The 12,762-nt window shown below is 42.2% G+C and overlaps 1 protein-coding gene across 9 annotated transcripts in view; it reads left to right on the forward strand.

Annotated features, from left to right (window-relative positions):
- The window catches only part of Bcl11a (BAF chromatin remodeling complex subunit BCL11A), a 100,947-nt gene extending 88,694 nt beyond the window's left edge, over positions 1–12,253 (forward strand). For 4 of the 9 annotated variants that reach the window (XM_042691146.1, XM_042691147.1, XM_042691144.1 and 1 more), the window contains one exon: positions 1,860–7,152. In XM_042691146.1, the coding sequence (XP_042547080.1) occupies positions 1,860–3,883 (2,024 nt within the window). In that variant the 3' untranslated portion in view covers positions 3,884–7,152. Of the gene's footprint in view, positions 1–1,859; positions 7,153–11,721 lie in introns of those variants that run through there. The other 5 variants (XM_042691151.1, XM_042691152.1, XM_042691148.1 and 2 more) reach the window with 4 other exon arrangements.
- The last annotated feature ends 509 nt before the right edge of the window (positions 12,254–12,762 follow it).

Below are 12,762 nucleotides of genomic sequence, written 5' to 3' on the forward strand. Positions count from 1 at the left end.
GAGGGGAGGAAAACAAAAATAGGCAGATAATGTGATCATAATGTCGATGTCAGTGTTTTCCTTCAAAAATCTTTGTCTTTTCATCCCCCCCTCCCCTTTCCACCTTAGACAAATGTTTCAAACCTAATTTTGGTATCTTATCATCTAATCGTGTTAAAGAGATTTACCCAGGAGTGGGGTGTATTGAGTGAGATTATGAATGCTTTGTAAAATACAAGGTCAGAACAGGAGTCCATAATTTAGACTAGTACTGCAGTGAGGCTGGCTTATTTTGGAGTGTGAGTGTAAAGGGCTTCTGAGAAGCCCCTGCCAGCTTCTCTTTCTGACATGCTCAATGGAGGAATCATACAATTGATTCCACATTCCCACTCTTTAGCTCCCTGGTGAATTTTGTCATTTTAAACCACTTACTGACAAAGCTAGCTGGGGGCTTGAGCAACACCGCCAGCCCCTCTTAAAGGAGGGAGAAAGTTTATTTCTCAGTTACATTTTAAGCCTTTTCTTTTCTTTTAACCTTAGGGCCATTATCTTTTCGCATCCTTGTCCCTGGGCTACTATCACTTGTGCCCTTTTAAAGGCTCGAGTTTGACTAGTAAACTGTTGGTTAGTGACTTCATGTAGATGGAGTAAATATATGTATATAAAACATATATGTTGCAATTTAGCTATCTTCAGAAATGAATGATTTCGTAAAGTCAAGCTGGCCCCCTCTTTGCCAACGTGGCATTTTACCACTCTCGGGTTCTTTTCAGCAAGAGAGAAATAATGTGACTTAAGCAGGGCCCCTCTCCAGACGGCTTGGCTACTGGCCAAAGAGTCGACTAGCTGAACTGTATCTTTCTGTTTCTTTCTCAACTGGAGCCGAGTCTCAGCCGAGGGCGCAGGATGTTGTATAATTTGGTTCACGTTGTTAGCCTCTCAAAATAATGAGGAGGAGGCTAGGGTAGCATTGCTCAGCCTGCTGCCTGTCATGGTGCTTGCTGGCTGCCTTAACTGTTCCTGCAGCCCGAATACTGTGTCTGCTGAAGTTGGCACCACCCACTCCTAACTAACTTCTCTAGGCTTGTGTTTGTTGCACTGGGGGACAGTTCCTCGGGATTTCATACGGCCTTTTGGTTAACTCTGAATTCCATTTTCTTTTTGAGATGTTTCACAACATCCTTTGAGATTAGACATGGGTGTCCTTGTAAGTTGTTATGGACTCCAAATTTAGAACTCATGCATGTGGCAGGATATGAGAATTTTGCTAGTCTCTCTCCCACTGAAGAATGTTTTTGGTCCCTTCTCATTTTAATGATTTCCACATTTAGTGTTTTCAGGTTAAGCCTCTGTAGATTCATGGCGAATTGTAGTTGAGTTGATCTCCTTATTCTTAATTTTTGATGTTTCTGTGGAATGATTGTCTAGTTAGGAAGTTCACCTCCCACCTCAGGAAGAAGAGAGTGGGTCGATAGGATTTAGAAAGTGAGTTTGCCTGTCCAGGTCCCTTAGCTAACAGATGAGGAATGGCCTGCAGGGATGAAGTGGTTTGTCCCGATTCACAACGGATGAACTCAAAATGTTCAGAAGACTCAGGTCCCAAGTACGAAGTTTCTCTCTCATCCCAGAGCTTGAAATGGCCAGGATGTTTTCTGGTTGGGGCTTGGATACAGAATCCTCAGAACCGAGTTTAATGGCAGGAAAACTAGTCTGACACATACTCATTGGGTAGCAACCACCAGAGGTGCCAGGTAGCTACGTGAGAAGTTGATGGGTGGGGGAGGGGGGGCGGGGAAAGCTGGAAGTAGAACATGAATAAGCAGCTGCTGATGTCCACCTGCGTGATTAAACATTGATGTTGGTGTTGTATTATTTTGCAGGTAAGGATGAGCCCAGCAGCTACACATGTACAACTTGCAAACAGCCATTCACCAGTGCATGGTTTCTCTTGCAACACGCACAGAACACTCATGGATTAAGAATCTACTTAGAAAGCGAACACGGAAGTCCCCTGACCCCGCGGGTTGGTATCCCTTCAGGACTAGGTGCAGAATGTCCTTCCCAGCCACCTCTCCATGGGATTCATATTGCAGACAATAACCCCTTTAACCTGCTAAGAATACCAGGATCAGTATCGAGAGAGGCTTCCGGCCTGGCCGAAGGGCGCTTTCCACCCACTCCCCCCCTGTTTAGTCCACCACCGAGACATCACTTGGACCCCCACCGCATAGAGCGCCTGGGGGCGGAAGAGATGGCCCTGGCCACCCATCACCCGAGTGCCTTTGACAGGGTGCTGCGGTTGAATCCAATGGCTATGGAGCCTCCCGCCATGGATTTCTCTAGGAGACTTAGAGAGCTGGCAGGGAACACGTCTAGCCCACCGCTGTCCCCAGGCCGGCCCAGCCCTATGCAAAGGTTACTGCAACCATTCCAGCCAGGTAGCAAGCCGCCCTTCCTGGCGACGCCCCCCCTCCCTCCTCTACAATCTGCCCCTCCTCCCTCCCAGCCCCCGGTCAAGTCCAAGTCCTGTGAGTTCTGCGGCAAGACGTTCAAATTTCAGAGCAACCTGGTGGTGCACCGGCGCAGCCACACGGGCGAGAAGCCCTACAAGTGCAACCTGTGCGACCACGCGTGCACGCAGGCCAGCAAGCTGAAGCGCCACATGAAGACGCACATGCACAAGTCGTCCCCCATGACGGTCAAGTCTGACGATGGCCTCTCCACCGCCAGCTCCCCGGAACCCGGCACCAGCGACCTGGTGGGCAGCGCCAGCAGCGCGCTCAAGTCCGTGGTGGCCAAGTTCAAGAGCGAGAACGACCCCAACCTGATCCCGGAGAACGGGGACGAGGAGGAAGAGGAGGACGACGAGGAAGAGGAAGAAGAGGAGGAAGAGGAGGAGGAGGAGCTGACGGAGAGCGAGAGGGTGGACTACGGCTTCGGGCTGAGCCTGGAGGCGGCGCGCCACCACGAGAACAGCTCGCGGGGCGCCGTGGTGGGCGTGGTGGGCGACGAGGGCCGCGCCCTGCCCGACGTCATGCAGGGCATGGTGCTCAGCTCCATGCAGCACTTCAGCGAGGCCTTCCACCAGGTCCTGGGCGAGAAGCATAAGCGCGGCCACCTGGCCGAGGCCGAGAGCCACAGGGACACTTGCGACGAAGACTCGGTGGCCGGCGAGTCGGACCGCATAGACGATGGCACTGTTAACGGCCGTGGCTGCTCCCCGGGCGAGTCGGCCTCGGGGGGCCTGTCCAAAAAGCTGCTGCTGGGCAGCCCCAGCTCGCTGAGCCCCTTCTCCAAGCGCATCAAGCTGGAGAAGGAGTTCGATCTGCCCCCCGCCGCGATGCCCAACACGGAGAACGTGTACTCCCAGTGGCTCGCGGGCTACGCGGCCTCCAGGCAGCTCAAGGATCCCTTCCTTAGCTTTGGAGACTCCAGACAATCGCCTTTTGCCTCCTCGTCGGAGCATTCCTCGGAGAATGGGAGCTTGCGCTTCTCCACGCCGCCCGGGGAGCTGGACGGAGGGATCTCGGGGCGCAGCGGCACGGGAAGTGGAGGGAGCACGCCCCATATTAGTGGTCCGGGCCCGGGCAGGCCCAGCTCAAAAGAGGGCAGACGCAGCGACACTTGTGAGTACTGTGGGAAAGTCTTCAAGAACTGTAGCAATCTCACTGTCCACAGGAGAAGCCACACGGGCGAAAGGCCTTATAAATGCGAGCTGTGCAACTATGCCTGTGCCCAGAGTAGCAAGCTCACCAGGCACATGAAAACGCATGGCCAGGTGGGGAAGGACGTTTACAAATGTGAAATTTGTAAGATGCCTTTTAGCGTGTACAGTACCCTGGAGAAACACATGAAAAAATGGCACAGTGATCGAGTGTTGAATAATGATATAAAAACGGAATAGAGGTATATTAATATTCCTCCCCCTCGGCCCCACCTGACAAGCCCCCTTTCACCCCTCCTTCCCCATAGTCCTCCAACCCCACTCCCTGTAGGATTTTTTTCTAGTCCCATGTGATTTAAACAAACAAACAAACAACAAACAGAAGTAAGGAAAGCTAAGATTATGAGAGTGCTTGTCACCAGCACACCTGTTTTTTTTTTCTTTTTCTTCTTTTTCTTTTTCCTTTTCCTTTTTCTTTCCCCCCTCCCCCCCTTTATGTTCTCACCATTTGAATGCATGATCTGTATGGGGCAATACTATTGCATTTTACGCAAACTTTGAGCCTTTCTCTTGTGCAATAATTTACATGTTGTGTATGTTTTTTTTTTTAAGCTTAGACAGCATGTATGGTATGTTATGGCTATTTTAAATTGTCCCTAATTCATTGCTGAGCAAACATGTTGCTGTTTCCAGTTCCGTTCTGAGAGAAAAGAGAGAGAGAGAGAGAGAGAGGGAAAAAAAACCATGCTGCATACATTCTGTAATACATATCATGTACAGTTTTATTTTATAACGTGAGGAGGAAAAACAGTCTTTGGATTAATCCTCTATAGACAGAATATATAGCACTGAAAAAGAAAACTCTATGAGCTAAATGTCTGTCTCTAAAGGGTTAAATGTATCAATTGGAAAGGGAAAAAAAGGCCTTGAATTGACATATTAACAGAAACAAAAAACAGAACAAGTTTATTCTATCATTTGGTTTTAAAATATGAGTGCCTTGGATCTATTAAAACCACACTGATGGTTCTTTCTACTTGTTATAAACTCGTAGCTGAATTCAGCATTGGGTGAGGTAATAAACCTTAGGACTTAGCATATAATAATTCTATATTGTATTTCTCACAACAATGGCTACCTAAAAATATGATCTATTAAGTCCTAGTTAATCATCATTTTCCCTTTAGTTTAACTTTGTGAACAAAAACTGATTATACCAGTATAAAAGCTACTTTGCTCCTGGTGAGAGCTTAAAAGAAATGGGCTGTTTTGCCCAAAGTTTTATTTTTTTTTAATGATGATTAAATTGAATGTGTAATGTGCAAAAGCCCTGGAATATGATGAAATACATTAGTAGGGAGTTAATTTTATGAAGATATTTGTTTTAAATAATATCTTTTAAATATTTTGGCACTAAAAGAAATAGATCCAGATTCACTTGGTTGTCAAGAGGACAATCGAATGATAAGCGTAAGACCTTGTATACCATATTAAAAAGAAGAGGCTGACAGGAAGGTTTGACAGAGGGGAACAGAGGAAAAAAAGTGATTTCTTAGCACAAGGTGGTACTCTTTGCCATTTTAAAACTAGAACAGGTGTATAAGCTAATACTGATACAATGATGATTAACTATGAATTCTTAAGACTTGCATTTAAATGTGACATTCTTTAAAAAAAAAAAAAAAACAAAAGAAGAGAAAGAGTAGCAGTATATATGTCTGTGTTCCCTAAAAGTTGTACTTCATTTCTTTTCCATACACTGTGTGCTATTTGTGTTAACATGGAAGAAGATTCATTGTTTTTATTTTATTTTATTTTTTATTTTTTTATTTTTTAAAAATGAAGCTAGCATCTGCCCCAGTTGGTGTTCAAATAGCACTTGACTCTGCCTGTGATACCTGTATCTTTTCTCTAATCAGAGATACAGAGGTTGAGTATAAAATAACCTTGCTCAGATAGGACAATGAAGTGCACTGTACAATTTTCCCAGTTTACAGGTCTATACTTAAGGGAAAAGTTGCAAGAATGCTGGAAAAAAATTGAACACAATCTCATTGATGAGCATAAAAAAATAATTTACAAAACGCTGCCAGCCATTTACTTGACTAATGAGCTTACTTACTTGGACGCAACATTGCAAAGCGCTGTGAATGGAAACAGAATACACTTAACATAGAAATGAATGATTGCTTTCGCTTCTACAGTGCAAGGATTTTTTTTTGTACAAAACTTTTTTAAGTATAAATGTTAAGAAAAAATTTTTTTTAAAAAACACTTCATTATGTTTAGGGGGGAAACTACATTTTAGGGTTCCATTGTCTTGGTGGTGTTACAAGACTTGTTATCCATTTAAAAATGGTAGTGGAAATTCTATGCCTTGGATTACACACCGCTCTTCAGGTTGTAAAAAAAAAAAAAAAATAACCATACACCGGGGAAAGGTTTAAGATTATATAGTACTTAAATATAGGAAAATGCACACTCATGTTGATTCCTATGCTAAAACACATTTATGGTCTTTTTTCTGTATTTCTAGAATGGTATTTGAATTAAATGTTCATCTAGTGTTAGGCACTATAGTATTTATATTGAAGCTTGTATTTTTAACTGTTGCTTGTTCTCTTAAAAGGTATCAATGTACCTTTTTTTTGGTAGTGGAAAAAAAAAAGACAGGCTGCCACAGTATATTTTTTTAATTTGGCAGGATAATATAGTGCAAATTATTTGTATGCTTAAAAAAAAAGAGAAACAAAAAAGTGTGACATTGTACAGATGAGAAGCCATATAATGGCAGTTTGGGGGAGCCTGCTAGAATGTCACACGGATGGCTGTCATAGAGGTTGTACATATCCTTTTTGTTCCTTTTTCCTGCTGCCATACTGTATGCAGTACTGCAAGCTAATAACGTTGGTTTGTTCTGTAGTGTGCTTCTTGCCCCTTTTCCTTCTATCCCCCCTACATTCCAGCATCTTATCTTCATATGCAGTAAACGAAAGAAAGAAAAAAAAAAAGGAAAAAAAATAAAACCAATGTTTTGCAGTTTTTTTCATTGCCAAAAACTAAATGGTGCTTTATATTTAGATTGGAAAGAATTTCATATGCAAAGCATATTAAAGAGAAAAGCCCGCTTTAGTCAATACTTTTTTGTAAATGGCAATGCAGAATATTTTGTTATTGGCCTTTTCTATTCCTGTAATGAAAGCTGTTTGTCGTAACTTGAAATTTTATCTTTTACTATGGGAGTCACTATTTATTATTGCTTAGGTGCCCTGTTCAAAACAGAGGCACTTAATTTGATCTTTTATTTTTCTCTGTTTTTATTATTTTTTTTTATTTGGATGACCAAAGGTCATTACAACCTGGCTTTTTATTGTATTTGTTTCTGGTCTTTGTTAAGTTCTATTGGAAAAACCACTGTCTGTGTTTTTTTGGCAGTTGTCTGCATTAACCTGTTCATACACCCATTTTGTCCCTTTATTGAAAAAAATAAAAAAAATTAAAGTACACAACGTAAGCTTCCTGTGTCCTCATTTGACACACTCTGTAAATTACTTCCAAGAAAATAGCAGGTTTTAATAGAAGGCCAGTCAGTCTTTTTCAGAGTGATTTGTATGGGTATTTTGATGTGTGTATTATACCCTAAAGGAACATAAAGTACTTACTATATTAAAATAGGCATACCTCAAACCACGGAACTAGCTTATAATCTTTACAGTTCTAAAATAATTTTCATCAGATATTCAAAACTTTCTCTTCATCTCTTAACAGAAATCCATTCAGATATAAGGGAAAGACTTGCTGGTGATAGCATCTTAAACTTTTATTTCCTTTAGAATTGTTGCTGTTCTTACTGTCTAAAAGTTCTTTTCAGTTCTCCCATCATTACCCTATCTTAGCATGTAATGTAAAAGCATTTTTTTTAAAAAAACAAAATCAGCTCTTTAGTTTCTGTACCTCAGCTTTTCCTCAAAACAAAAACAACACACCTCTCACCTCTAAAACTCCAGAAACAAAGGCATCTGATTAAACAGAAAGAAAGAAAGAAAGAAAGGAAAGAAAGAAAACAACAACAGAAAAGGAGGGATGGAAAAAGGAGACAAACAAAATCAACCAACCAACCAAAACCCAGAAAGTAGCAATCAGGGGTAGCCAGACATAGCCAAGTCTCTGGAATCTAGAACTGATTCCCTGAGATGCATCATAGTTTACCTGTGGAAATTCTCTGGATGTAGATGCTACAGATTGTTTTTATAGAGTTTACCTGACTGACAAAAAATGAGGCTGGAGATATCCTTCAATTATCTTTTGACCAACCAACAGATTTATGAAATGCCTTGAAAAGCAAGTTAGTTCTATTTTATAAAGCCCTCCTTAGAACTCTGTGTTGTCAGTTTTATAAATTCTGCATGTTACAGCATCAATTTGCTTTATTACAGCACATGCCTCTGTGATACTGTCTCCCTGTGCCCAGTGTAGATGAATGGATCCGACATTGTTCTTAGTTTTGTAAAAAAACAAAACAAAAACTGTTCGTTGTCTTCTTGTAGTAGCATTTTGTCGCTCAATTCTTAGGCTTTACTGCCTGTGAGGTGGCCTTTTCATGTAATGCTTTTTATCTGATGCAAGGAGAGTTATTATCTTTTGAAAATATAGAGAAAGTAGGTGTTTTACTTTACTTTTTTTTTTTAAGCCAAGTTGGGTGGGGAACAGAGGAATTCACTAAGAGAGGAATTTGGAGAACATTGCATAGGAGCTGAGATATGGGGCATGGTGTACTTAATGTTTGTGAGTGAATGGAGAAAAGCTATCTGTGTTTTAGATTAGATTACTTCAAACCTGAATTCAATATGCTGTTTGAGGTGGATCCCAATATTACCCGGGGCCATGTTGGTCTTAGAAATGGTGACTTGTGCTACACTATATTAAATGTCTGTAGCCTTTCTACGTGCCCCTATTGCCCATTTATTAGGAGCTCTGATTATAGCTGTGTAGGTTTTATAGACAGTATTCATTTTAATTTCTCACTATATGATGCTCTTAGTGTAATTAGGTTTTGCATCCTGTCAGACGGAATTAATGGGGGATACGGTATACTTATATGTTCAGATTTCTTAAATCAAATGGGGAATGGGGAGGGGTGCAACCATCTGGTGATAAATCATAGATTATGTTTGATTTACATGGTGCAAAGTTAAATAAATTTATTGGGAGACAGGTTCTTCAGGTTACTTTGTCTCCTGACTTATTGAAGCCTGCTGATAAAATATCTCTGAGCTGAGTGAACAATAGAACCATGGAAACTTAGCCCGCCAGAATATGACTTATAAGTGATATTATATATCCTGAACCCTGAAGTTTAATCTGAGTATAAAATAATATGGAAACATTTCCCATATTAAGATGAATTCCTGATACATTTTTAAGTGAGGAAATGACTAAAAAACAGTATTTCTCCAAATTTTTCAGTTAAGTTTTATTAACAGTCTAGAATGTTCTCTATGTACTTGAACTTATTGATGCTTAAGAGGTTCACTTTTATCTTTATTTTGAGATCTTAATACACATGAATATAGCAAATGCTATCACAGATTTTAACCCATAAACTCTCCCAGCAAAAATGTCCTGCCTCCTTCTCGAGCCCATTTGTTAACTCTTTTTGTTTAGGGGCCACAGAAGGATGGAAATGAACATGTTTTAAATGTTGCTAAGAAGTGGGGTAAATGTGGTTCTTTAAGTGTACCAGCCATGGCAGGAATTATGAAGTAGTTGAGAGTTTTTCCCAGGACATTCTGCGGATAGAACTGTTTGTTTAAATACCATTTTTTGTATATGCAATAAGTCCATATGCTTGAAGAGAGCATTTGAAAGAAAGGGACAGGAGGAGGGGTGAATTAGCTAGCATTTCAACTGGAGAAATCAGGAAATGAAGTGGTTTATTCACAGACACTGAAAGTTTGCCGAAAGGTACTGGGCTTATTTGGGGCCATCCTGAAAAGGATCTGGGAAGCTGCAGGGTCTGTCTTGTCCGGCTTTAAACACTTTTCTCACATAGTGAGGGAGGAAACAGAATAACCTCTTCTCCCTCTCTCTCTCTCTCTCTCTCTCTCTCTCTCTCTCTCACACACACACACACACACACACACACACACACACACACACTTGTTGATGACTGTTGCTTGTTCTTCACTAAGAATGACACCCCATAGCCCCTCGGCCTAGCCTATTTACGAATATAGCCTTCCAATTTGGTTTTTAAAGACAACTTCCTTAAAAAACACAACAAACAAACTGGGGATTTTGCTGATAAGAGGATGGGGTTGGCAGTGTTCTTTCAACCTGCTTGGGAATACTGTTTTTGAAAAAATTGCTTTTAAAAGGCATGAGCCACTTAGCAAATTTTCCTAAGTGCCTCCTGAGGCCCAGGGGCCTTCCCAGTGGAGAATAAATGAGGCCATTTTTGGAGAAATGGACACTAGAACACAGACACATTTACTCCAGGGCTGCTACAGCTACAAACTATAGACACGGTGGTTGACTGCGCACTTCTACTTGCTGGCACCTTGTTCCCCCATTAGCCCCGCTGTTCCATTTACTGCAGCACATGGCCAGGGAATCAGCCTTCAGGGGGACAGGCCTGCTTCCCTCTCTCTCTCTCTCTCTCTCTCTCTCTCTCTCTCTTTCCCAGTGTCATCGCCGGTGATCATGGGATCCAGTTAATTCCTCCCAAGTGGGAAAGGAGACCAATAACGGGTCATGAGAATCACTGAACTTAAGAATTTAAACTTGGCCAAACACAATGATTGATTCAAATACTGTTTTTCCTTTCTGTAACGTGGCAAAAACTGTTTGAGGGACGCACATATATCTATTAGATCTTTCACAGAGACAGCAGAAAAGGCAAATTAAATAATTTCCCTAAAGGGTTTTCTTAAAGCAGGTACCCCCAGACTCCTAGGGGACTGTGCTTTAAAATAACCACAGATGTGATACATGTCCATGCTATACTTTGTTATGGCTTTACATATCCATAGTGATACAGACAAAGGGGTTTGGTGGTGGTTGGGTTATCAGTTAAGGGAACTCAAGGACAGTTAGAGCTGTACTGGGAATAGGATTTCCCAGAGCCCACCTGGATACAGCAGGTCCCTCAGTCCAGGTCTCCACTGCTCAGTGGGGGGGAGGGGAAGAATTCATGAGAGCAGCTGAGCTCCAGACCCCAAGCCTCCTGCCCCATGGAGTCAGGGGAGAGGAGGCCCCAGGCCCTTGCTTTGGGTCGCCATGGCAACAAGGCCTGGAATGCCACTGTGTAGCCCTCCTGGACACATCCGGACTCGCAGTTGTGCTGCTTCAAGTCACTGTCCACACACGGCAAGGGAGGAAACCCAGAGGAAAATAACCTCCCTTCTTTCCTTCGCCATTGCCTTCCCCCCTGACAGACAAAAAAGAAAGAAAAGAAAGAAAAGAAAAGAAAAAACAAACAAATCCTGCATGCTTGAAAGAAACTACAGGCAGTTTGGGGTGCAATTTGAGAGCAACTACTTTGGGTTCTGATTTTCTCTTCTGAGATTTGTTCGCCTTTTGTAAATCGTTGGCTGCTTTGACGTTGAACCTTGATGACATTTCATGTTTTTGTTGTGCTGCTTTTACATCAATTTTGATTTTTTTGTTCCTTTATAATTTTATTATTATTTTAAGAAAATGTCCCCCTTCCCTCCTCCCTTTCCCGCTCTCCTCAACCAAAGGATTGTTTCCTACTAAGTTTTCTCAGTCATAAGGAAAAGTGTTTCCTTCCAGGTGTGTCCCAAGTTTCTAGGACTATCATATAATGGGGTGTTGGGGGGTGGTCTCCTGGGGAATGAATATAAGGTGGGGGTGGCATGGGGAAGCCACTCAGAAGGCAGATATCTGGGGAGGGGAGATGGTTTTTGTAATCATGCCAGTGGCTCAATCTGTGGTTGATTTGTCATAATTTTAATAAAAGCTAGGGAGAGAACAGAAAAAAACAAATCACTGGGCCAAGTCACACCTGTACTTTTTCTCCCCCCCTCCTTCTTTTTCTATCTCCAACCTCTTTCTAGGTTCTTCACACACCCCCATTCGGCGTAGTACCCAGAGAGCTCAAGATGTGTGGCAGTTTTCGGATGGAAGCTCGAGAGCCCTTAAGTTCTGAGAAAATTTGAAGCCCTCCCCCCACCCCCCACCCCCGGGGCGGGGTGGACACATGCCGCCCAGCCGACCTCAGCGTGGTTTGTCATCCTGCTAGTTTGTGATGTTTTCTGACAGTAGCCTCCAAGAAGCCGTTGTGCGAAGACAAGAATCCTGCCGAGTCCTTCCAGCCTGGGCCTGCAGTGCCATTTTATTTATATTTTTTAATAAAAAGTAAAAACAAAAAAAACAGATCCACCTTGGAACAGTGAATCAATCCCATACAGAGGGTCCTCGGACCATTGCTGTCCCGAGCGATGTCCTGCCCTTTTAAAACCAGCTAACCTAATTACTCGTATTGTGGAAATGAGCATGAGCCCCCCTCCTGACCCCTTGTTTCTATACATTCTATGTTGTCTTTTAAAAAGTGTGCTTAACATTGACACAATAAATGTTGGAGCTTTAGGTGGTGTTTGCTTGTTCTTTAATTTTTAATGTTCCTAAGACAATGCGGCTGCTTAGGACAGTATTTCTATACCCATTTCCTGCAGATGCCCATTGGGAGGGTACAAGAGAGACCCATTTGAGGAATGAGTAGGCTGTGTCAGAGGGAAGCTAGGTTATTGCTTATCAGATGGCATACATTTTCAAGGAGAATCAACATGCAAAACTTGAGAATAAATCATAGTGATATCATAATTAATGCAGTAGTAGTATTGCTGTTTATTAACGCTGAAGTGTGGGTTTCCTAACTGTCTGACTTATAATTTGCATACCATTAAATAATGCATAATATGGCACTCTGAGTCCCGTTTTTCAAATATATGCTTTTGGTAGCTACCAGGCAGGATTTGAATTTGTCTTTTAATTTAGTTCAAAAAAGATAACATCACTGTCTGAGTGGTAAATCCTACAGGAAGTGATAAATGTCAGTAGTTGCTTATTAAAGATTCGAATTTTAGGTTCTTAAACCT

Source organism: Dipodomys spectabilis, unplaced genomic scaffold, assembly GCF_019054845.1.
Source record: "Dipodomys spectabilis isolate Male_0828 unplaced genomic scaffold, ASM1905484v1 ptg000141l, whole genome shotgun sequence".
NCBI classification, from domain to species: Eukaryota; Metazoa; Chordata; class Mammalia; order Rodentia; family Heteromyidae; genus Dipodomys; species Dipodomys spectabilis.